This window comes from Zalophus californianus, chromosome X (genome assembly GCF_009762305.2).
Source record: "Zalophus californianus isolate mZalCal1 chromosome X, mZalCal1.pri.v2, whole genome shotgun sequence".
NCBI classification, from domain to species: domain Eukaryota; kingdom Metazoa; phylum Chordata; class Mammalia; order Carnivora; family Otariidae; genus Zalophus; species Zalophus californianus.
In genome coordinates this window covers 76685497-76712531 of record NC_045612.1, presented here as the reverse complement: position 1 = coordinate 76712531, position 27035 = coordinate 76685497, and the positions used below count along the sequence as shown (strand labels likewise).

Sequence of the window (27035 nt, the reverse complement as noted above, 5' to 3'; positions counted from 1 at the left end):
TGGGATTCAGCCCCACTTCGCCCCCTAAGCACCTATCAGGTCGACTTGTAGAAGCTCCAATTTTGTGCTCTGCTGCTTATAACACTTTCCAGTCCCCTGCTTATGGAGGCTCCCTCCCCACCACGGTTTATCTTCTGATAAATTGCCTCAGATTCACATCTCTTCACCTCCTACCTTGCAAAAAGTGGTTGCTTTTCTATTTGTAGAATTGCAGCAATTCTTTTCTCAGATATCTGGTTGATTTTGCAGGTGTTCAGAATGATTTGATAGCTATCTAGCTGACTTCCAGGGACAAGACGAAATTAGGGTCCCCTACTACTCCACCATCTTGATTCCTGTCCTAACTGAAGGTTTCTTGTATATGGCATTTCTTATGTTGAGGTATGTTCCCTCTACACCACATTGCTGATATTTTTTTTTATCATGAATGGATTGAATTTTGTCTAATGTTTTTTTCTGTTTCCATTGAGATGATTATATGAGTTTTATCCCTCATTTTGTTTGTGTGGCATATCACATTGATTGATTTGTTTCTTCAGAATAAATCCCACTTGATGGTAGTTAGTGATCTTTTTAATGTATTATTTAATGTGGTTTGCTAACATCTTGGGGAGGTATTTTACACTTATCTTCATCAGGGATATTAGCTTATAGTTTTCTTTTTTTTTTGTATCTTTGTCTGGTTTTGGTATCATGGTAATGCTGGCCTTGTAGAATATATTTGGAAGCTTTCTTTTCTCTTCTACTTTTTGGAATAGTTGGAGAATGGGTATTAACTAAACTTTCATTTTTTGGTAGTTTTTTTTTTTTTATTACTGATTCAATTTTATTACTAGTAATTGGTCTGTTCAAATTTTCGTTTTCTTCCTGAATCTGTTTGGGAAAATTGTATTTTTCTAGGAATTTATCCTTTTTTTCTAGGTTGTTCAATTCGTTGATATATCATTTTTTGTGGTATTTTCTTCTAGTCTCTTTTATTTCTGTGATGTCAGTTGTTACTTCTCTCTCATTTCCTATTTCATTTATTTGGGTCCCTTTTCTCTTGATGAGTCTGGCTAAGGGTTTATAATTTTGTTTATCTTTAAAAAAAAAAACACCCCTTGAATTCATTGATTTTTTTTTAGTCTCTGTGTCATTTATTTCTGCTGTTATCTTTATTCTTCCTTCTATTCCCCCTGGCTTTGCTTGTTCTTGTTTTTCTAGTTCCTTTATATGTAGGGTTAGAATGCGTTTTTTGGGGTGCCTGGGTGGCTCAGATGGTTAAGCGTCTGCCTTCGGCTCAGGTCATGATCCCAGGGTCCTGGGATCAAGTCCCACATCGGGCTCCCTGCTCCTTGGGAGCCTGCTTCTCCCTCTGCTTCTCTCTCTCTCTCTCTGTCTGTCATGAATAAATAAATAAAATCTTAAAAAAAGAGTTTAAAAAAAAGAATGCGTTTTTTGATTTATTTTGTTTCTTGAGGTAGACCTGTAATACTATATATTTTGCTCTTAGAACTGTGTTCACTGTGTTCCAAAGATTTTGGATTATTGTGTTTAATTTTCATTTCTCTCCATGTATTTTTTCTTTAATTGCTTTGTTGACCCATTGTTTGTTGAGTATCATGTTGTTTAGTCTCCATGTTTATGTTTTTCTTCCAGTTTTTGTCTTGTGATTTATTTCTAATTTTTTACTGTTATCAGAAAAGATGCATGGTATGATTTTCTTAAGTTTATTGAGGCTTGTATTGTGGCATAACATGTGATTTATTCTGGAGAATGTTCCACGTGCAGTTGAAAAGAATGTGTATTATGTTGTCTTTAGATGGACTGCTCTGTATATATATCTATTATGTCCATCTGGTCTAATATGTCATTCATTTGTGCCTTGTTACAGTCCTTCTTTTAAAGTCTGTATCAGTGGATTTTTCAGCAGAAACTTTGCAGGCCAGAAGAGAGTGGCATGATATATTCTATGTATTGAAAGGAGAAAAAAAATCTGCAGCAAAGAATACCCTATCCAACAGGGCTATCATTCAGAATAGAAGAAGAGATAAAGAGTTTCTCAAACAAAAACTAAAGGAGTTCATGACCATTAAACCAGCTGTACAAGAAATAATAGAGGGGGGACTTTGAGTGGAAAGGAAAGACCATAACTGAGCATATGAAAAGCAGGAAACTCGAAAGCAATATAAATAACTCTTTCTGTAAAAATCAGCCAAAAGAGTCACAAAATAAAAGGTTGCAAAATATGACACCATATACCAAAAACGTGAGAGGAGAAGAGTAAAAATAAAATAAAATAAAATAAAATAAAATAAAATAAAAAAGTCCATTTTCTCTGACCTAAGTATTTGTACCCCAGCTTCTTTTTCTGCTTTCATTTGTATGGTAAATGTTTTCCATCCCTTTACTTCAGTCTTTATGTGTCTTTAGGTCTAAGGTGAGTGTTCTGTAGGCAGCACATAGATAGGTCTTATTTTTTAATTTTTAAAAAATTTATTCTACCACCTTATGTCTTTTTTTTCTTTTTAAAATACAAAACTCTGACTTTAATGACTTCAGAGAGCAGTAGCATCTGTAGACACATTCATGGACACTAGCTCACATATACACACACACCTCATACACTCAAAGAATGTACAGAAAATCTGTATTAACACACAACCAATTTTGTAATATATAAAGAGAAAGTAAAAAAAATTATCTTTAGCTAAAATAGAAATATAGCAAGTGCATGTAATGATTTCAAATATACTAAGCACTTAATATATATTCTTCCTTATTCCCCACAGAAAAGATTTAAAGAAAATATTGTTATCCCATTTTATAATTGAGAAACTGAAACCAATGAATTTTTAATGACTTGCCCCAGTCAAAGCCATAGCTATTTTATTTATGAGTCACAAGAATACAGTCTCATTTGATTATGGCCCACTAATTCACCCTGGTTTCTTTCTTTTTTAAAACAGATACAGCTGGAAAAGATTTTCATCTTATCCTCTCATGTTTTTCCGCCAGTTCTTCCCAGATCTACCCAAATATCTCTGCAAATATGCCAGCAAGTCTCAGAAAGATAGCAAAGATTTATAAATATTTTAATAGAAAAAATATTACTTATAATGTCATGATGCCTTTTAAATAAGCATAGATGGAAGAGGTAACTTTCCTAAGAATTGGCTGCTGTTGCAGCTAAGATTACACATCATGGGCTGTCAGCTAAAAAGTTGGAAATTTTTCCATTACTTCCTCAATATACATTCTTTTAAAGTTTTTATTTAAATTACAGTTAGTTAACATACAGTGTAATATTAGATTCATGGGTACAATTTAGTGATTCAACACTTACATCCAATACCTGGTGCTCATCACAACAACGGCACTACTTAATTCTCATCACCTATTGAACCCATTCCCCCACCCACCTCCCATCTGGTAACTATCAGTTTATTCTCTACAGTTAAGAGTCTGTTTCTTGGTTTGCCTCTCTTTTTCTCCCCCCCCCCCACAGCTCCTTTGTTTTTTATCTTAAATTCCACATATGAGTGAAATCACATGGTACTTGTTTTCATCTGATTGACTTACTTCACTTAACATAACACTCTTTAGCTCCATCCACATTGTTGCAAATACCAAGATTTCATTCTTTTTTTAAAGATTTTATTTATTTATTTATTTATTTATTTATTTATTTATTTGAGAGAGCACGAGCATGGGGAGGGACAGAGGGAGAGGCAGACTCCCCAGTGAGCAGGGAGCCCAATGCGAGGCTTGAGCTCAGGCCCCTGGGGTCATGACCTGAGCCAAAGACAGATGGTTAACCAAATGACCCACCCAGGTGCCCCAAGATATCATTTTTCCTGATGGTTGAATAATATTCCATTGTATATATATACCACATCTTCTTTATCCATTCATCAGTCCATGGACACTTGTATTGTTTCCATAATTTGGCAATTATAGATAATGGTACTATGAACATCAGAGTGCATGTACCCCTTTGAATTAGTATTTTTGTATTCTGTGGGTAAATATCCAGTAGTGCAATTGCTGGATTGTAAGGTAGTTCTATTTTTAACTTTTTGAGGAAATCTCATACTGTTTTCCAGAGTGGCTGCACCAGATTGCATTCCCACCAAAAGTGCAAGAAATTTCCCCTTTTTCACATCATTGCAAACACCTGTTTTTTCTTCTCATTGTTGGTTTTAGCCATTCTGACAGGTATGAGATGTTATCTCATTGTAGTTTTGATATGTATTTCCCTGATTATCAGTGATGCTGAGCATCTTTTCAAGTGTCTGGTGGCAATCTGTAGGTCTTATTTGGAAAAAAATGTCTGATGGTGCCTTCTGCCCATTATTTAATTGGATTACTCATTTTTGGGGTGTTTTTATACATTCTTTATAGATTCTGGATACTAACCCTTTATGAGATATATGATTTACAAATATCTTCTCCTTTTCCACAAGTTGCCTTTTACTTTTGTTGATTGTTTAACTTGCTGTGCAGAAGCTTTTATTTTGATGAAATCCCAACAGTTTATTTTTGCTTGTGTTTTCCTTGCCTCAGGAGACGTATCTAATAAAAAGTTACTAGGCCCTGTGTCAAAGAGATTACTGCCTGTGTTCTCTATGATTTTAATGGTTTCCTGCCTCACATTTAGGTCTTTCATCCATTTTGAATTTATTTTTGTGTATGGTGTAAGAAAGTGGTCCAATTTCTTTCTTTTTTTTTTTTTTTCCATTTTGTTGTCTGGTATTCCCAGCCCAATTTGCTTCAGAGGCTACTTTTTCCCATTGACTATTTTTTCCTGCTTTGTTATAGATTAATTCACCATATAGTAGTGGGTTCGATTCTGGGTTTTCTATTCCGTTCTATCGATCTATGTGTCTATTTTTGTGCCAGTTCCATATTGTCTTGATCACTACAGCTTTGTAATATAACTTGAAGTCTGGAATTATGATGCTTCAAGCTTTTCTTTTTTTTTCAAGTTTGCTTTGTCTATTCAGGATCTTTTGTGGTTCCATACAAATTTTAAGTTTGTTCTCCTTCTGTGTAAAAATGCTGCTGGTATTTTGATAGGGATTTTATTAAATGTGTAGAATGATTTGTGTAGTACAGACATTTTAACAATATTTGTTCTTTAGATTGATAAGCATGGAATGTCTTTCCATTTCTTTGTATCCTCTTCAATTGACTTCATCACTGTTTTATAGTTTTCAGAATAAAGGTCTTTCACCTTTTTGGTTAGTTTCATTCTTATGTCTCTTCTTGTTTGTCATGTAATTGTAAATGACACTGTTTTCTTTATTTCTCTTTCTCCTGCTTCAACAGATTTACAAAAAAGATATGCAACAAATTTCTGTATGTTGATTTTGTATCCTGCATCTTTACTGAATTTGTCTATCAGTTCTAGCAAGTTTTTGGTGTATTTTTTTGGGTTATTCTGTGGATCATATAATCTGCAAACAGTGAATGTTTTACTTCTTCCTTGTTGATTTGGATGTCTTTCATTTCTTTTCGTTGTCTGATGGCTGTGGCTAGGACTTCCAGTACTATGTTAAATAATAGTGGTGAGAGTGGACATCCCTGTCTCGTTCCTGATCATAGAGGAAAAGTTCACACATATTTTCCCATTGTGGATGATATTAGCTGTGGGTTTTTCATAAATGGACTTTATTATGTTGAGGTATATTCCCTCTAAACCTACTTTAATGAAGGTTTTTATCATGAATGGATGTTGTATTTTGTCAAATGCTTTTTCTGTATTTATTTAAATGGTCTTGTGGTACTTATCCTTTATTTTATTAATGTAGTATGAGGCATCAGATATCTTCATTATATCTGTCTCACTTAGATCTCTGGTTGTAGCCTTATCTTGTGGTTTCATTTGGGAAGAATTCCTCCCTCTTGGCATTTTGTCTAAAAGTCTCTGCCTTGTGATCAGAGGCAAGATAGTGGAAGAGTAGGGGACCTCGTTTCATCTGGTTCCCTGAATTTAAATAAATATCAAATCATTCTAAACACCTATGAATTCAACCTGAGATGTAGGAAAAAAATTCCTGGAATTCTACAAACAGAAAAGTGACCACTTTTTGCAAGGTAGGAGGTGTGAAGAAGTGAATCTGAGGGGATATATTTGATGATAATCAGCAAGGGAAAGGAGCCTCTGTAAGCTGGCTACCAGAAAGTAATAAAGTCCCTGAGCACAATATCAGTACCTTTAGAATCTGCTCCAGTGAAGGACTTCCCTCCCTGAAAGGTGCTTAGGTGGCAAAGTGGAACAGAATCCTAGGTGGGACAGTGTGGTCTCAGGATCCATGGGGTCACAGGAAAAACAGGGGTTCCTGAGCCAGCTGTATTCTCAAGCACTGGAGCTGGGAAACTGGTAAGGGTCGGCAAGTCTGGGAGGGGGCTCTCAGCTCGGTTCCCCATAAACCATAACCGGCACCACAATCAGGCAACAGCTCTCTTGCAGGGGCCCTGCAAAGGACAGAAACACACGGCTTTCTGCCTTCTACTGGGAAGGGTGGCATGGGAATGGGCAAGATCAGGCAAAAGCTCTCATGTGGGAGGCCTACAAAGGACAGAAAATTGGCTGCCCTCTGCCTTCCTCCTGGGAGGGGCAGCATGAGAGCATGAACCACCAAGCTACCACTCCCTGTGTGGGGGCCCAGCAAAGGACAGTAATGCAGGGAACCTCTACCTTCTCCTGGGAGGATCGGTGCAGTCCCACACCATAGGCATCTGCACGGTTTGACACACACAAAAGTGAAGACCGCTTGTCCCTGAGGGTTTGCTGAAGAGAGGGGAATGTGGTCTCTGCTCTGGGGATTGAGATCCAGGCACAGCCATTTTTGTTTTCATCCTCTAGAGAAGCACAGAAGGCCTGCAGGGTACAAAAGCCACATAGAGCAACCAGTAGCAGTAATCACACTGAGCCCAGGCCCCTGGCAAGGGGGCAGTGCAACTCTGCCCAAACAAAGACACCTGAGAATCAGAACAGCAGGACCCTCCCCAAGAAGACCAGCTGAAACAACAGGGGAACACCAAGTTTACAGAACACATAGGACTGCAAACTCCAGGGCTAGGGGAAAATAATATAGAATTTGAGGTGTTTCTCTCATGATTCGTTTATCTTTCTATTTAAAATTTTCCTTTTCTTTTTTCTTTTTAACTACTTTCTTATTTTATCAACTCTTTAAGTCATTTTTAACGTTCATTTTTTACATTTACATTTTATAGATATATTCTTCATTTTTGGCTTCCTTTCACTATATTCAATTTTTATTTTTTATGTGTATAAGTTTTGCTTTCTTTACAATTTTGGGATATACTGTCTTCTAACAAACAAACCAAAATACACCCAGGACCAAGTGAATCACCCTGTATTGTCCACCTGGAAGATTATATTCTCTCCTTCCAACCCCCCCCCCCTTTCTTTTGGTTTCTGACCTCTTTGGATTTATCTAGTGTGCATTTTACTTGAGTTGTGGGTGATATTTTTAATTTTGTTCACTCATTCATCCATTCTTCTCTGGGTAAAATGACTAGAAGGAGAAATTCACAACAAAAGAACCAGAGGTAATACTCTCTGCCACAGATCTAATCAATAAGGATATAAGTAAAAAGCCAGAGCTGGAATTCAGGATAACAATTATAAAGTTACCAGCTGGGTTTGAAAAAACATAAAAGACAACTAGAGAATCTCTTAGTGCAGAAATAAAATTAAATCAGGCCAAAATTAAAAATACTCTAACTGAGATGCAGTCTAAATTGGATGCTCTAACGGGTAAGGTAGATGAGGCAGAAGAGAAAGTAAGTGACATAGAAGAGAGGTTGATGGAAAGGAAGAAAGCTGAGAAAAAGAAAAACAACTAATATACTATAAGGGGAGGTTTTATGAAAACAGCAATGCCATAAAATGAAAGAATATTAGAAGTATTGGAATCTCTGAGGGAGAAGAAAAAGCAAAAGGACCAGAAGGTATATTTGAGCAAATCATAGCTGAGAATTTCCTTAATTGGGGGAAGGAAACAGGCAATCAAGTCCAAGAGGTAGAGAGGACCACTCCTGAAATCAATAAAAGTAGACCCACACCCCAACATATAATAGTGAAACTTACAAATCTCAGAGACAAAGAAAAAATCCTGAAAGCAACTCAAAACAAGAGATTCTTAACCTACAGGGGTAGGAATGTTAGACTGGCAGCAGACCAATCCAAAGAGACCTGGCAAGCCAGAAAGAGCTGGCATGGTATAGTTAGGGCACTAAATGAGAAAAACATGCAGCCAAGAATACTTTACCCAGCAAGGTTATCATTCAGAATGGAAGGACGTATACAGAGCCTCCAGCACAGACAGAAACTGAAAGAATATGTGACCACTAAACCAGCCCTCAAAGAAATATTAAGGGGAATCCTGTAAGTGAAGAGAGAGCCCAAAAGTAATATAGACCAGAAAGAAATAGAGACAATCTACAGAAACAGGGACTTTATAGGTAATGCAATGGCACAAAATTCATATCTTTCAATAGTTACTCTGAATGTAAATGGGTGAAATGCTCCAATCAAAAGACAGGGTATCACATTGGATAAAAAGAGCAAAACCCATCCATATGCTGTCTACAAGAGACTCATTTTGAACCTAAAGTCACCTCCAGATTAAAAATGAGGAGGTGGAGAACAATTTATCTTGCTAATGCACTTCAAGAGAAAGCTGGGGTTGCAATCCTCATATCAGACAAATTAGATTTTAAACAAAAGACTGTACAAAGGGATGAATAAGAATGTTGTATCATACCTAAAGGGTCTATCCAACAAGAAAAACTAAGAATTATAAACATTTATGCTTCTAACTTGGGAGCAGGCAATTATATCAACCAATTAATAACCAAATTAAAGAAACACATTGATAATAATACAATAACACCCCACTCACAGAAATGGACAGATCATCTAGGCAGAAGATAAAAAAGGAAACAAGGGCATTGAATGGCACACTGGACCAAATGGACTTCATAGATATATACAGAGCATTCCATCTTAAAGCAACAGAATACACTTTCTTCTCAGGTGCACATGGAACATTCTCCAGAATAGATCACATACTGGATCACAAATCAAGTCTCAACTGATACCAAAAGATTGGGATTATTCCCTGCATATTTTCAGAGCACAATCCTTTGAAACTTGAACTCAATCACAAGATGAAATTTGGAAGGAACTCAAACACTTGGAAGTTAAAGAGCATCCTAATAAGGAATGTATGGGTCAACCAGCAAATTAAAGAAGAATCTGAAAAATTCATGGAAACTATTGAGAATGAAAACACTTCTGTTCAAAACCTTTAGGATACAGCAAAGGCTGCGGCCTCTCTAATAAATAAAAACTCTAATAAACTCTAATAAATAAAACTCTCTCTAAAAATTAAAAAAGTCTCAAATACACAAGCTACACTTACACCTAAAGGACCTGGAGAAAGAACAGCAAATAAAGCCTAAACCAAGCAAGAGAAGAGAAATAATAAATATCAGAGCAGAACTCAGTGAAATAGAAACCAGGACAGTAGACTAGATCAATGAAACTAGAAGCTGGTTCTTTGAAAGAATTAATAAAATCGATAAACCCCTAGCCAGACTTATCAAAAAGAAAAGAGAAAGGACCCAAATTAATAAAATTATGAATGAAAGAAGAGACATCATGACCAAGGAAATACAATTTTAAAAACATATTATGAGCAACTATATGCCAACAAATGTGGCAATCTGGAAGAAATGGATACATGCCTGGAAACTTATAAACTACCAAAACCGAAACAGGAAGAAATAGAAAACGTGAACAGACCCATAACCAACAAGGAAAGGAAGCAGTAATCAATAATCTCCCAACAAACAAGAATCAAGGGCCAGATGATTCCCAGGGAAAGTCTACCAAATATTTAAAGAGAACTAATACTTATTCTTCTGAAGCTGTTTCAAAAAATAGAAATGGAAGGAAAACATCCAAACTTGTTCTATGAAGCCAGCATTACCTTGAAACCCAAACCAAAGATCCCATCAAAAAAGAGAATTACAGACCAATATCCCTGATGAACATGGATGCCAAAATACTCAACAAGATCCTAGCCAATAGAATCCAACAGTACATTGAAAGGATTATTCACCAAGATCAGGTGGGATTTAATCCTGGGATGCAAGGGTGGTTCCACATTTGTAAATTGATCAGCGTGACAGATCATATTAACAAAAGAAAAGACAAGAACCATATGATCCTCTCAATTGATGCAGAGAAAGCATTTGACAAAATACAGCATTCTTTCTTGATTAAAATGCTTCAAAGTATAGGGATAGAGGGAACATACCTCAATATCATAAAAGCCATCTATGAAAAGACCACAGCGAATATCATTCTCAATGGGGAAAACTGGGAGCTTTTCCCTTAAGGTCACAAACAGGACAGGGATGTCCATTCTCAACTCTGTTGTTCATCATAGTACTAGAAATCCTAGCCTCCGCAATGAGACAAAAACAACAACAAAAATAAAAGGTATCGGAATTGGCAAAGGAAGTCAAACTCTCACTCTTCGCAGATGACATGATATTTTATGTGGAAAACCTAAAAGGCTCGACCCCAAAATTGCTAGAACTCATACAGCAATTCAGCAACGTGGCAGAATGAAAGCAATACACAGAAATCAGTTGCATTTCTATGCACTAACAATGAGGCAGAAGAAAGAGAAATTAAGGAATCAATCCCATTTACAATTGCACCCAAAACCATAAGATAGCTAGGAATAAACCTAAGCAAAGAGGTAAAGGATCTGTACTCTAAAAACGACAGAACACTTATGAAAGAAATTGACAGAGACACAAAGAAATGGAAAAAAAACATTCCATGCTCATGGTTTGGAAGAATAAATACTGTTAAAATGTCTATGCTACCCAGAGCAATCTACACATTCAATGCAATCCCTATCAAAATACCATCGATATTTTTCACAGAGCTTATGTCTGGAGCCACAGAAGAATTTCTTTTACTATTTAAATTTAGAACAAGATTGGAAAGTTGTTTACTGTCCAACACAGATACTTATGCTCTCTCTTTTTGTTTGCATTTTTAAAAAGAAGTAAGTTATTTTAGATATTATTAGGGTTAATATAACATTGTGATTTATTTGTTAGAAATACCTTTATAAAATTAACTCTGAAATGTTATCTTTTTTTATTCATTAATTCTAACCTGGCCACAGGGTCCCTACTCCTTAATTCTGTAAAAAGTCTTCTAGCAAAAACAAAATAAAATCTTAAGTTCAAAAAAGAATAAATAAATAAAAGTCTCTGCCTTCTTCTATGTGGTGCAAAAACCAGTTACGTTTCTTGCTCCTGAGAGTAATGGTCTTATGAAGAAGAGGTCATATAGTGCTCAGGGCCTGGCACTTCAGGGAGTGTCTCTGGTGTGCTGCATTTGTTCTGCTGTTGTGTTTTGGCTGCTCTATCCTTCAAGCCAGTCGTCTGCAGAGGCTTTCCTTGCCTGCAGTGGATAGTGTTTGGTCTTTGGCCAGAATGTGGTGAGTTTTAACTAGGTGTGCTCTCGTCTGCTTGTTAAATGAGAATGGATACTACTTTCCCTGGAACTGAATCCCTGCAAAACTCTCTGGTCAAGAGATGTGGTGTGGGCAGGGTTTTCTGTTGGTCCTCTGGGGGGGGGGTCTGTTGTGCTGGACTGAGGCAAGATTGACTGAGAAGGGTGGTCCCCCCAGAGCACAGGAGTATGGAGCTTGGGGTAAGTAAGTCAGACAGTTTGTGTTGGCACTTCGCTGCTTCCCACAAGTGGCTCTGTGTTTATGGTGAGGGTTCAAGTGTGAGAAATGGCACCAGCCAACTCTGTTGCCCCTGGAGAGGCATCTCTGAACGCTGCCTCTCAGGGAAGCACTCTGAGAAGAGTGAATAATCTCTCTACTGTGTGTGCCAGGTTTTTCGGATCACTTGCCTCCAGGTTTTTTGTCTGTCTTTTCACCAGGAGCAGTGCAGTGCCCTCCAGGCTCTCTCCCAGCCAATTGTGCTGACCTTCAAAACTCCAGTTTTTTTTTTTTTAATTTAAATTCAATTATCCAAAACTCCAGTCTTTAGAGATGTGATGTGGACAAGGTTTGTGCTGATCTTCTCAGGGAGGGGCTTGCCAAGTCTCACTGAGTTCTTCCACTCTTATTTCCAGCCTAGTGAACATCGTTGCAATCATTAAATTCCTTATCAGTCATATTGCTTATCTCCATTTCATTTAGTTCTTTTTCTGAAGTTTTGTCTTATTCTTTCTTTTGAAGCATTTTACTCTGTCTCCCCATTTTGCTTGACTTTCTGTGTTTGTTTTTATGGATTAAGCAGAACAGCTACTTCTCCTAAATGTGAAGGAATCTTCTTGTGTATGGTTGTCTCCTGTGTAGTATATAGGTGTTTAGTTACTTTTGCTGGTGGGTTGAAGCTGTGGCTGGTATGGGCTGGAGGTTCTGGGGCTCTCCAGATTATAGGCACCTTGGAAGGGCAGCTAAAGGTGAAGCGGGTGCAGCAGGTGCAAATCAGTATAGTCCCTGGGTTCTTCATGCTTTGGGTGTCCTGGCAGGACAGCTAAGGCTAAAGTAGGTGTAAACTAAAGTGTCCCAGGGCTCTCCCCCATCGATGGTGTCTTGGAGGTCTCCTGGAGCTGAGGTGAGCTGTGGGTTGAGTTCCCATGGCTCTCCATGCAGCAAGTACCCAGGCAGTACAGCTGAAGCTGAAGTGGGTGTAGGCTGGGAGATCCTGGGGTTTTCTGTGAAGAATGCAACCTGGAGGACAGCTGAAGCTTAAATGGGTGCAAGCCAGGGTGTCCTGGAATGGTCTGTGCAGAGGGTATACTGGTGGGGTGGCTGGCACTGAGGTGGTAGAGAGGCCAGGAGGTCCCTGAGTTCTCTACACAGAGGATGCCCTGACAGGATAGCTGAAAGTAAAGTGGGTGCAAGCTGGGAGGACCTGGAGCTCTTTGCACAGAAAGTGTATTGTCAGGATAGCTGAAGCTGAAGTGGATATAATCTAGAGTGTTTCAGGACCCTCTGCATATGAGGTGCCGTGAAGGGGTGACTGGAGCTGAGGCAAGGTACAGGCCGGGAGGTCTTTGGGTACTTCACACAGAGGGAACCCTGGAAGGACAACTAAAGCTAAAGTGGGTACAGTCAATGTATTATCTGGAGTCTTCCACACAAAATGTGCTCTGGCAAGACAGTTGAAGCTGAAGGGGTTGTAAGCCAGATTGTCCTAGGGCTCTCCACACTGAGGGCAACCAGGAAGGACAGGGAAAGCTGAGTTGGGTGCAAGCTGGAGTGACCCAAGGTGCTGAGTGCAGTGGGTGCCTTAACCAGGCAACTGGAGCAAAAGCCAATGTGGGCAGAAGTATCCCAGGGTTCTCTGAGCAGCACCTGGTGGGGTGGGTGAAATTGATGCAAGCATGGGCTGGACTGTTCCTGGGGCTTTCCACTCAGAAGGCACTGTGGCAGGGGGGCTGAATCTGAAGCAGACATCACTCAGGAGGTTTCAGAACACTCTGTAAAAGGGGCGACCTAGCAACCTGTCTGAAGCCAAAGTGATGTGGGCCTGGAGTGTTCTGGTGTGCGTTACACCTGTGGCAACCTGGGTGGGTTGGCTAGGGCTGATGTGGGCTGGGGGCCCAGAGCTCCTAACTAGGGTTTCCTGAGGCAGCAAGCAAACTATGGAAAGCAGACCCTACACTTACCTGTTCTGGAGGGGGAAGAGCGTAAACCCTGTCATTCTCCAGTCCTTCTGACTCAGAGAGCATTCTCTCAGCTCCTTTGGTCTTTTATTTTTTTTTAAAGATTTTTATTTATTTATCTGACAGAGAGAGACACAGCGAGAGAGGGAACACAAGCAGGAGGAGTGGGGGAGGGAGAAACAGGCTTCTTGCAGAGCAGGGATCCCGAAGCAGGGCTCAATCCCAGGACACTGGGATCATGACCTGAGCCAAAGGCAGACGCTTAATGACTGAGCCCCCACCCAGGCGCCCCTCCTTTGGCCTTTTAAACTGCACTGTTTTTTTGGTGCCCCAGAGCTACCAGGGCTGGTGTAGGCTTGTGGACCAAGGGATCACTGAGGCAGCAACCTGGCTATGCATCTGGATGCCGCTCCAGTTTGCACTTTAAAGGTGGAGAGGGAACTAAACCATGGTGTTCTCCAGTTTTTCTGACCTGGAACCCACAGCTCCTCTGCCATTTGGCAGAGTTCTAGTGCTCTATCTTATATATGATAATTGCTTTTTTAAACCACAGTTTGTTTGTTTGTTTGTTCGTTCGTGTGCCCAAGGACAGAGGAATCTGTTCCTGATACCTCAGTACTATCTCTTCTCACCGCTGTTTGCAGTGTCAGGGGTGGGGGTTCCCTTTGATACCATGTCTTCATCTCTCTTTCTCTTCTCTTTGGCCATTCTATCTTTTGTTGTGCAGAGGCTGTTCAGTCAGCCCTCAGGCCTTCTTCAAGATGATTGTTCTATAAATCAGTGTAATTTGTTATGTTCCATGGAGGGGGTGAGTTCAGGGTCTTTCCTATGTTGTCATCTTGGACAAGACACTATCTCTAGGAATCTACCCATTTCTTCTAGGTTGTTTAGTATGTTGGCATATAATTTTTCATATTGAAAAATATTTTATTTATGTTTATTAAAGTATTGTTGACACACAATGTTACATTAGTTTCAGGTGTACAACATAGTGACTGGACAACTCTATTCTCACCACAAGTGTAGTTACCATCTGTCTCCTTACAATGCCATTACAATACCATTGACTATATTCCCTATGCTATGACTTTCATACCCATGACTTATTTATTCCATAACTGGGAGCTTGTACTTTCCCCTTCCCTTCACCCATTTTGTCCACTCCCTCCTTTGGCAACCACCAGTTTGTTCTTGGTACTTATGGGTCTATTTCTGCTTTATTTGTTTTGCTTTTTAGATTCCACATATAAGTAAAATTATATAGTATTTGTCTTTCTCTGTCTGACTTACTTAGTAAAAAATATTTTTTAAACAAAGAATTTGGCAACATAAAATATAAAGTTGGCATATCCAACAGCAAATATTACTTTTTGTTTATTTATGTTTATAGACTGTGTTTGGGAGGACACACTTTATAGCACTGCCAAGCCATGTGAAATGAAATCCCATCCCTTTCCTCCAAATTCCCCCTCTATTGACAATTCTGATGATTTTCCTGAGTTTGTGTTATTCTCATACTTACCAGCACTATAGCAGTGGGAAAAATAACATCTGGGCATCTTCCCTACCTGCCTGTTTCATGCTGAGTTCATCCAGTATTAACTCTTTAAGATCCATAGGCTGGCCCAATTTACCCATTGTTCAACTTTTTAGAAGCAATCAGCATGGTAGCTGTTTCTAAGGCTATCTTGGAGTGTATTGGCAGTTAAATATATTTCTTTTTTTTTCCTTAAGTGCTTTGACTTTTAGTAATGTGGTATAATTGCTTTATGGCACTTACTGGAGACTTAAACATGATTAACGTGTGTTTAGAAATGTTAGAAAAACATTTAATATTTTTTGTCATGTGCCTTAAGAGTGATTAAGACACTGGAAAGTCTTGCAGTATATGTATTAATGGGACCTCTGAGATTATGTATTAATTCACCCAAAGGGAACAACATAATTGGAGCTAATTTCTCCTGTAGTTGAGTACTAGTGAGAAAGTGAAAAATCTAAAGAGAGGACCCCATTATATTGTCTTAATTAGCTTTCTAGCAAAATAGTTCTTCTTTTATGATCAATCTTGACAGGCAATATCCACTTTATTGTACTAGAGTTAGTACATGTAATGTATGCCAATTTGTTTTACCATCCAAGCTGTTTAATAACTGTAATTTAGTGTGGTTTATATTTATGTTAGAATACCAAACTCCATGCTAAGAGATCAGAATTTTCACAGGTAAACTAGGCACAAAGTTAGTACACTATTTGTGGGTTTTTAAGATGATGGCAATAAATACAACTTTTCCCAATTCATCTGTTAATTTTCTCTCTTCAAATTTTCAATCAAATTTCTGTTTGACTTTTTAAGGTTTTACAATGTTTACATCTACAAATAATTATGATAAAATGTCTTATTTTTTGCATCATGTTCTAATTATAAAAGTAATACTTAATTTTTTTGAAGAAATTTTGGAATAAAGAAAATAAATCACTTATAATCCTCTCACACAGACTAATTCTTTTTACTAATATTTTGATCTATCTACTTCCTAGTATTTTTTATAAATTTATATAGATTTTCTTCTACAAAATTAGGATTACATTATATATAGTCTGTATCCTTTTTTTCCCTTTACAATTATATTGTGAGCATTCCCCGCATCTTAAAATTTTTAAGAATAATTTTTATTGGTACATTATATTTAATTAAATGTGATAACCATTTTTAGTCAGCATGTGTGTATTTTTTGCTGTCAATATCATTTTCTAAGCTTAATATATGTGCTCAAAATTTATCTCCAACTAATCCTCCTTATAAACTATCGAAACTTCTGGTGACACCTCTTCTTTTCTCATCTGTTGTGAATATCTGAATATTCTAAAATAAAGTGGTAGAAGATGTAGAGAGAGAAGAGAGAAAATTAAAGTAGTGGTAGGAAATAGCCATCAAGGTTGCGATAAGTTGGGAGTTGTTATTAACCCTCTGTGGCCTTAAAGAAAGGTGTAATAATAATGGCAATATTTATAATGATTGAATAAAAAAGAACTTCATTTTTTGTTTTTAAAAATACATTTTTGGGCACCTGGGTGGCTCAGTTAGTTAAGCATCAACCTTCGGCTCAGGTTATGATCCCAAGGTCCTGGGATTGAGCCCCATATTGGACTCCCTGCTAAGCGGGGAGCCTGCTTCTCCCTCTCCTGTTCCCCCTGCTTGTGCTCTCTCTCTCTGTCAAATAAATAAATAAAATATTTAAAAAAATAAAAGTACATTTTTAGCATTATTGGGTGAGAAATAAAATGTCTATTGTTAATATCTTGGTACTAAGAAAAAGCCTGTCTGGAATATTGCTTTGTTACCTATTGTTTATCCTTTATCTTTTCATTCTCTATCTTCCTAAAGCCATGGGAATAAAGAAGAGTTCTCCTGCAGAGGAATACAACTTGCTGTGGATTGGTTTCTAGACAAAGGCCATAAAGATATTACTGTATTTGTGCCTGCATGGAGAAAGGAGCAATCCCGCCCTGATGCACCAATTACAGGTACTATTTCAAATAAGACATTTCTTCTCATCCAGAGGAAAAGCTAGTAAGATAGTTTAGGGAGAGGTTGATGGTCCCAACTTAGATATTTTTCTAAGTTTATTAAGTATACTTAAAATGTCTTGTATTAAGTATATTTTTAAACATATTTTTCCTGATCCAAATAAAACAATTATTGTGTTATGGCATATGGCAGTTAAATTGAGACAACTTCAATTTAGCAGGGAATAAAGAAAGCAGTTGAAAAAAAAAAAAGAGTGCTTTCTATTTGAACATAGATTTCAGACTAAAGGGGGATGAACCCGGTTATGAGTGTGACTGAGTTTTCCAAAAGACTAAAGAAACCATCATAGAAAATGGATCACATTCTGTACCAGAGAAGTGATTGTGAGATTTGCAAATTATAGGGTAAAATATATAGAGAGAAAAGTCCCATGGCAGTCAGAGCCAACTTATTCATGAAGCACAGCAGGCCCAGTGCCCAGGGCTATGATACCTTTAGGGTCCTATAAAGATGTTTTAATTTGAAGTACAGGCAAGATGGCAGAGTAGGAGGACCCTAAGCTCACCCCGTCCCATGTTTGCAACTAGATATCACTCACATCCATGTCAATAAAAAAAAAAGTGATATGAAGACTGGCAGAACAAACTCCATAACTAAATGTAGAGAAGAAGCCACATCAGAGAGGTTAGGAAGGGCAGAAATGGTAGTTTAGTCTGGAGCAGCCAGCAAGAGGGAGGGAACTATGGTTGCAGAGAGGGGAAATCACCAGAAAGCCAACACAGGGAAAACAAATCCCCATAATGTCTGGCTTTGAATATCAGAGGGGCTGAATTCTGTGAGTTTGTATAACCAGCAGGACTTAGAGTCCAAAGCTTTAAAAGTCCACTGACTCAGCCAGCAATGGGTGTGAGCTGGGAGGGCAAGTGATAGCTGGGTCTCCACCCCTAAAGAGACAACAGCCCAAGGAGGGGCAACATAGAAGCAACACCTTACAAAACAGGAGGAAGATCTGTTTATACTGATTTTGGAGCATATTGAGGGACTTCTCTGGGAACAAAGTAGCTGACAGTCACATTTTCATTCCCCACCCCCTAGCATAAACAGAACCACCTGCAGGAGGCTGTACTGCAAAGACACTTGTTACCTAACCTCCTAACAGTGTGCCCTGCCCAGGAGTTCTCCTGAGGACTTGTCTATCCCAAGTCTTTTGGCCTTGGCCCTAGGCTTAGTGCAAATTTTGTTAATGCCACAGGCGCCCCACCAAGCCAGCTATGTGCACATACATCTTGTGCCCCAACCACCACACTCAGTACCCAATTGCTGCACACACAGATGCCACACAACTCTGGCCACTGACACAGTTGTGTGCTGCAATCCTGGCTGACATCACACTTTGAGGAATTTGCCTAGGACTAGCAGCTAAGTACAGGTTTTGCTAATGTCACATGTGCCCTGTCCACTTGCCACCAGCCACCCCCACTTTCAGCCTCCAATTGCACAGACAGCACGTGATCCTTGCTACCACCTCAGCCACATGCTTAGCTCCCAGCCACTGTCACTAACATGTGCTGTGCCTGTGGCCACAAATGCACTTTGGGGGATCTGACCTAGGACTAGTGACTCACTGAAAATTTTGCTAACACTGCCACCCATCCCTGAACCCTCCTACAGTCTCATCCCCTCAGGGCTGGCTTACCTGGGTCTCACTAACACCACAAAGAGCAAACACAGCTCACAACAGGCAGAGAATCAGTGCAGAAGCCTAGACTGAAAGGGAAAGTTACTTAAACACAATAGCCAGATGCAAGCAATACACACAGGAAAATCCCATGAAGTGCCAGGTTCCAGTGAATAGGGGATACTGCCATGTAGGTCACTACAGGACCTCCTCTTTATAAAGCCACCACTTTCAGGAGCAGAGAGCATAGCTGACTTTTCTAACACAGAGAAACAGAGACAGAGAGGTAGACAAAATGAGGAGACAGACAAATTTGTCCCAAATGAAAGAACAGGAGAAAAGTCACAGCAGAATTAAGCAAAACAGAAATAAGTAGTATGCCTGATAGAGAATTGAAAGTCATGATCATAAAAAGTGTGCACTGGACTTGACACTACAGTGGACAACTTCAGTGAGACCCTTAACAAAGAGATTTAAAAAAAGAACCAATCAGAGATGAAGAACTCAATAAATGAGATTAAAAATGCAATATTTGGAATAAACAGTAGGATACAAGAAGCAGAGGAATGTATTAGTGACCTGGAGTTTAGAGTAATGGAAAGCAATCAAGCTGAACATATGAGAGAAATATAAGTACTGCATAATGAGAATAGACTTAGAAAACTCAGTGACTCCATCAAGCATAGTAACATTTGCATTTTTGGGGTCCCAGAAAGAGAAGAGAGAAAAATGTGGGCAGAAAATTTATTTAAAGAAATAATAGCTGAAAACATCCCTAATCTGGGAAAGAAAACAGATATCCAGATGCAGGAGGCACAGAGAAACTTGAGCAAAATCAACAAAAGCAGATCCACACCAAGACATATTGTAATTAAAATGGCAAAATGCAGTGATAAAGAAAAAAATTTTAAAGCAACAAGACAAAAGAAACAGTTATATATAAGAGAAGCCCCATAAGTCTATCAGTGGATTTTTCAGCTGAAACTTTGCAAGCCACAAGAGAGTGGCATGATATATTCAAATTGCTGAACAGGAAACATCTGCAGCCAAGGATACTCCACCCAGTGAAACTATCATTCAGAATAGGAGAGATAAAGAGTTTCCCAGACAAATAAAAACTAAAGGAGTTCATGACCACTAAACCAGCCTTGCAAGAAATATTAAAAAGAACACTTTGAGTGCAAAGGAAAAACCAAAGGTAACAATATGAAAGTAGGAAACACAAAAGAAGTAAAAATAATTATTTCTATAAAAAAATCAGTCAAGGAACTCACAAAATAAATTATGACAATATATACCTAAAATGTTGGGAGGAGAGGAGTGAAGAATGGGTTCAAACTTAAATGACCATCAACTTAATATAGACTGTTAGATACAGAAGATAGTATATACAAATGTAATGGTAAGCACAAATCAAAAATGACTAATAGACATGCAAAGAATAAAGAGAAAGAAAACCAAATGTATCATTAAAAAAAACAAACAATGAAAGAGAACAAGAGAAGAAAGGATCACAGAAAAACATCAGATATAACCACAAAACACATAACAAAATGGCAATAAACACATATCTATCAATAATTACTTTGAATGTAAATGGGATAAATGCTCCAATTAAAAGACATAGAGTATCAGAATGTATAAAAAGAAAAAAAAAACAAGACCCATCTATATGCTACTTGCTTGAAACTCATTTTAGACCTAAAGACACCTGAAGATTGAAAGTGAAGGGATGGAGAAACATCTATCATGCAAAAGGATGTCAAAAAAAGCTGGAGTAACAATATTTATATCAGACAAAATAGATTTTAAAAACAAAGACAGTAAGGAGACAAAAAAGACACTATATGATAATAAAGGGGACAATCAATCAAGAAGACATAACAATTGTAAATATTTAAGTACCCAACATGGGAGAAACTAAATACATAAAATAGTTAATAATAAACATGAACTAATCAACAGTAATACAATAAAAGTAGGGGACTTTAACACTCCACTTATATCAACAAGAAGATCAACAAATAAGAAAATCAACCAGAAAACAATGGTTTTGATGACACATTGGGCCAGGTGGATTTAACATATGTAGTTAGAACATTCCATCCTAAAACAGCAGACCATACATTCTTCTCAGGTGCACATGGAACATTTTTCAGAATAGATCACATATTAGGCCACAAAACAAGTATTGGCAATTCAAAAAGATCAAAATCATACCATGAATCTTTTCTCACCACAACGCTATGAAAGTAGAAATCAACCAAAAGAAAAAAAATCTGAAAAGAACACAAATGCATGGAGGTTAAATAACATGCTACTAAACAATGAATGGGCTAAGCAAGAAATCAAAAAAGAAATCCACAAGTACATGGAAATAAATGAACATGAAAGCACAATGGTGCTGTGGAATGCAGCAAAAGCAGTTCTAAAAGGGAAATTTATAGCAATACAGGCCTTCCTCAAAAAGCCAGACAAATCTCAAATAAAAAACCTAACCTTATACCTAAAGGACTTAGGTGTAGATCTACAGTGGGATCTAGATCTAGATCTAGAAAGGTTATAGAAAAAAGAACAACAAATACAACACCCAAAGAGCAGAAGGAAGGAAATAATAAAGATTATAGTACAAATAAATGATACAGAAACTAAACTAAAATAAAATAAAAAATAAAACAATAGAAGAGACCAATGAGACCAGGGACTGGTTCTTTGAAAAGAAAAAAAAAATCATAAACCTCTAACCAGACTGCAAAAAACAGAGAAATGACTCAAATAAATAAAATTAAAAGTGAGAGAGGAGAAATATCAACCAAAACAGAAATACAAACAAATATAAGAGAATATTATGAAAAAATATATGACAACAAATTGGACAACCTAGAGAAAATGGAAGAGCAGACCCCTCCCCCAGATGACCAGCCCAAGCCCCTGCCCACACCATGTCTCTAAAGCCTGGAGATTTAAAGGTCAGAAGACTTGCCTGGAATAAATCCAGGAGGGCACTGTGCTGCTTGTGGAGAGAAAGCAGGCAAATAACCTGGGGATAGACAGTATGGAAACAGCCATCTGAAAAATGTCTGGGGAAGATTATATGCTATGCCAGGAGCACGTTCCTGAGAGGCAGCATTCACAGAGATCCCTCTTTGGGAAAAAAGGAGCTGGCTAGCATGATTTCTCTCCCTTACCCCTTAGCATAAACTTGAGCCACTTGCAGGAAGCAGCTCAGCATGGACACTGGATGGCTAACTTGCATATTCCAAGCCCAGCTCCCTTGAGGGAGTGGGACAACCCTTCATGTCAAGCAAGGTTCAGTCCCAGTACAACAGACCCCTCCCCCAGAAGACCAGAACAAACCCCTGCCTACACCACATCTCCTGACCACAGAGTTCTTCAAGGCCTCAGTTCTGGTGGAGTTGGTGTCAAGCCTCAAGTCAGAAGCACACCAGAGCACACCTCAGAAGCACATCAGAGCACACAAAGGTAAAACTCACAACATTCAAGCCAGGGACCAAACACTGACCACAGCTGTCAAGGAGAGCCTCTGGAGATGACTGTCCTGAAAGACAGAGCAACCAAATCACAATAGCAGAGCACACACAGCACACACCAGAGACAATCCTTGAAGTGCCAGGCCCTGGGAACTATGTGACCTCTTTTTCATAAGGCCATTACTTTCAGAAGCAGGAAACATAACTGGCTTTTCAAAAACACAGAAAAAGGCAGAAACTTAGAAAAAAGCCAGCCCAAATGAAAGACCAAGACAAGACCACAGCCAGAAATCTAAGGAAAAGAGATATAAGTAACATGCCTGATGGAGAATTTAAGGTAACAATCATAAGGATGCTTAGTGAGTTTGAGAAAAGAATATAAGACATCAGTGAGACCCTTACAATAGAGATAAAAGAGTTAAAAAGAATTAATCAAGATGAAAGATGCAATAAACAAGATTGGATATAGACTTGATGCAGTGAACAGCAAGCTGGAATGAACAGAGGAACAAATTAGTGACCTAGAAGACAAAATAATGGAAAACAATGAAGCTGAACAAAAGAAAGAAAGAATTATGTAACACAAGAATAGACTTAGGGAACTCCATCAAACGTAATAACTCATATTATAGGAGTCCCAGAGGAAGAGAGAGAAAAGGGGGCAGAAAATTTATTTCCAGTAATAGCAAAAAACTTCCTTAATTTGTCAAGGGAAATAGAAATCCAGATCCAGGAGACACAGTGACCTCCCAACAAAATCAATGAAATCAGGCGAACAAGACAGATTGTAATTAAATTTGCAAAATATAATGATAAAGAAAAAATCTTAAAAGCAGCAAGAAAAAAGTCCTTAACTTACAAGGTAAGACCCATAAGGCTAGCTGCAGATTTCTCAAAGGAAACTTGGCAAGCCAAAGGGGAATAGCATGATATATTCAACATGTTGAATGGGAAACATCTGCAACCAAGCATATTCTATCCAGCAAGGCTATCATTTAGAATAGAAGGAGAGATGAAGAGTTTCCCAGCAAGTAAATGGCTTTGAATGACACACTGGACCAGATGGACTTAATAGATATATTCAGAACATTCCATCCTAGAATAGCACACTACACATTTTTTTTCAAGTGTACATAGAATATTCTACAGAATAGAACACATTAGGTCAAAAACAAGCCTTAACAAATACAAAAAGATTGTATTCATACCATGCACCTTTTCTCACCACAGTTCTATGAAATTAGAAGTCAACCACAAGAAAAAATCTGGAAAGACTACAAATATATTAGGTTAAACAACATGCTAGGGGCGCCTGGGTGGCTCAGTCATTAAGCATCTGCCTTCGGCTCAGGTCATGATCCCAGGGTCCTGGGATCAAGCTCTGCATCATGTTCCCTGCTCTGTGGGGAGTCTGCTTCTCCCTCTCCCACCCCCACCAGGAACCCTGCTTGGGTTCCCTCTCTCTCTGTGTCTCTCTTTGTCAAATAAATAAATAAATAAAATCTTTAAAAACAAACAAACAAAAACAACATGCTCCTAAACAATGAAAGGATCAACCAGAAAATCAAACAGGCAATACAAAAATGGAAACAAATGGAAATGAAAACACAATATTCCAAAACCTTTGGGCTGCAGCAAAAGTGGTCCAAAGAGGGAAGTATATAGCAATATAGGCCTACCTCAAGAAGCAAGAAAAATTTCAAATAAACAACATGGCCTTAACTCCAAAAGGAGCTAGAAAAAGGACAAAAATGAAGCCTAAATCCAGCAGAAGGTAGGAAATAATAAAGATTAGAGCAGAGGGGAGAGGAAAGATGGCAGAGGAGTAGGGGACCCTATTTCAACTGGTCCCTGAAATTGAGCTGGATATCTACCAGACCACTCTGAGCACCCACAAAATCGGCTTGAGATTTCAGAAGATCTTCATCTCTACAAATAGAATATCGCGGGCGGTTGGTTTCAAGGTACGAAGCGGGGAGCCGTGATTCCGCGGGCAGATATCAGAGGATAAACAGCAGGGGGAGGGTGCCTGGCTGTGGGGATCCTACACCACCGGTGAGTGACAGCCTCGCACGCTGGGAACAGGGCACAGAATCGCAGACCGGTAGCAGCGGGGAAAGGACTTTAGGGCAGCCCCCGGGCAGAAACCCAAAGTGGCGGGCTTGAGCGTGTGAACTGGGAGCAGCTGGCGGTTTTAGAAGCACAAAGGGCAGAGACGTGCCCTGACCTGGAGGCGGGACTGGGGGCACTGCAGAGGGGTGCACAACCCACGGCACTGCAGTTTATAGCAGCACAGAAGGAAACAGAGATGGTGTGGCCTGGAGAGCTCACTGAAGAGCAGAATGTGATCTCTCTGCTCTGAGACAGAGGGTTGGAAATGGTCTCTTCTGCTCTGATTCGTGGAAGAGACGTGGAAAGCCACCAGGGAAAGCCGCCAGAGAACAAAAGGCCCAAAACTGATTCCCACTGGGCCCATCTCCTGCCACTGGGGGGCAGGGCAACTCTGCCCAAACAGGGTTCCCTGTGCAACAGCCTGGCAGGCCACTTCCCCAGAAGACAGGCTGGGAAAACAAGAGGCCAGGAACCCTAAGGGGCCTAGAAAACAGGTGCATCTTGCTTGGGTTGCAGTGAATAAGTTGGACCCTATACATTCCCTCAAACGCCCATCGACAGAATGACTAGGAGGAGGAATCCCCAAAATATAAAAGACTCAGAGATTATGATTTATGCTGCAGATTTCAAATGGATGCAGATATAACCAAGATGTCGGAGATGGAATTCAGGCAGTAATTGTGAAGACAATAGCTAGAATGGAGAAATCAATTAATGGCAACATAGAGTCTCTAAGGGCAGAAATGAAAGCTGAATTGGCAGAACTTAAAAATGCTATCAATGAGATCCAATCCAATTTAGATAATCTAACAGCTAGGGTAAGTGAGGCAGAAGAACGAATAAGCGACCTGGAAGACAATATAATAGATAAAAAAGGAAAAGAGGAGGCCAGGGAAAAACACTCAGAATCCATGAAAATAGAATCAGAGAAATAAGTGACACCATGAAGCGTTCCAATGTCAGAATAATTGGAATCCCGGAGGGAGTGGACAGAGAGAGAGGACTAGAAGATGTATTTGAGCAAATTGTAGCTGAGAACTTCCCTAATCTGGGGAATGAAACAAACATTCACGTCCTAGAGGCAGAGAGGACCCCTCCCAAGATCAAGGAAAACAGGGCAAAACCCCGGCATGTAATAGTAAAACTCGCAAATCTTACAACCAAGGAAACCATCTTAAGGGCAGTGAGGGGGAAGAGATTCCTTAAGTACAGAGGGAGGAACATCAGAATAAAGTCAGACCTATTCACAGAGACCTGGCAAGCCAGAAAGGCCTGGCAAGACATATCCAGGGTACTAAATGAGAAGAACATGCAGGCAAGAATACTTTATCCGGCAAGGCTGTCATTTAGAATGGTTGGAGAGATGCAGAGTTCCACGACCGGCAGAAACTAAAAGAATATATGACCACTAAGGTGGCCCTGCAATAAATATTAAGGGGGGTCCTATAAAAGGAGAAAGACACTAAGAGTGATATACAATAGAAATTTACAGGGACAATTTATAAAAACAACGTCTCACAGGCAACATGATGACAATTAATTCATATCTTTCAATAATCACTCTCAACGTGAATGGCACAAATGCTCCCATAAAACAGCACAGGGTTGCAGATTGGATAAAAAGACAGGACCCATCCATATGCTGCCTGCAAGAGACTCATTTTGAACCTAAAGAGACATCCAGACTGAAAGTAAAGGGATGGAGAACCATCTTCCATGCCAGTGGACCTCAAAAGAAAGCTGGGGTAACAATTCTTATATCAGACAAATTAGATTTTTAAACTAAAGTCTGTAATTAGAGACACAGAAGGACACTATAGAATTTTTAAATGGTCTACACAACAAGAAGATCTAACAACTGTAAACATCTATGCCCCCAACATGGGAGCAGCCATCTACATAAGCCAACTGTTAACCAAAATAGTCACATTGATAACAATACATTAATTGTAGGAGACCTCAACACTCCACTCTCAGCAATGGACAGGTCATCTAAGCAGAAAATAATCAAGGAAACAAGAGCTTTGAATGACATACTGGACTAGATGGACCTCATAGATATATGCAGAACATTCCACCCTAAAATAACAATACTCATTCTTCTCAAGCGCACATGGAACTTTCTCCAGAATAGACCACATACTGGGTCACAAATCAGGTCTCAACCAATACCAAAAGCTTGAGATTATTTCCTGCATATTCTCAGACCACAATGCTTTAAAACTGGAACTCAATCACAAGAAAGAAATTGGCAGAAATTCAAACACTTGGAAGCTAAAGACCACTCTGCTCAAGAATGTTTGGGTCAACTGGGAAATCAAAGAAGAACTTAAACAATTCATGGAAACCAATGAGAATGAAAACACATCGGTCCAAAACCTATGGGATACTGCAAAGGCGGTCTTAAGGGGGAAATATATAGCCATCCAAGCCTCACTCAAAAAAATAGAAAAATCCCGAATTCATCAACTCACTCTACACCTTAAAGAACTA

The 27035-nt window shown here is 38.9% G+C and overlaps 1 protein-coding gene across 2 annotated transcripts in view; it reads left to right on the top strand.

The window, feature by feature from the left end:
• ZC3H12B (zinc finger CCCH-type containing 12B) overlaps window positions 1-27035 on the top strand; it is a 245107-nt gene that overhangs the window by 208105 nt on the left and 9967 nt on the right. For both annotated transcript variants that reach the window (XM_027608563.1, XM_027608564.1), the window contains one exon: window positions 17118-17257. In XM_027608563.1, the coding sequence (XP_027464364.1) occupies window positions 17118-17257 (140 nt within the window). The remainder of the gene's footprint in view (window positions 1-17117; window positions 17258-27035) is intronic.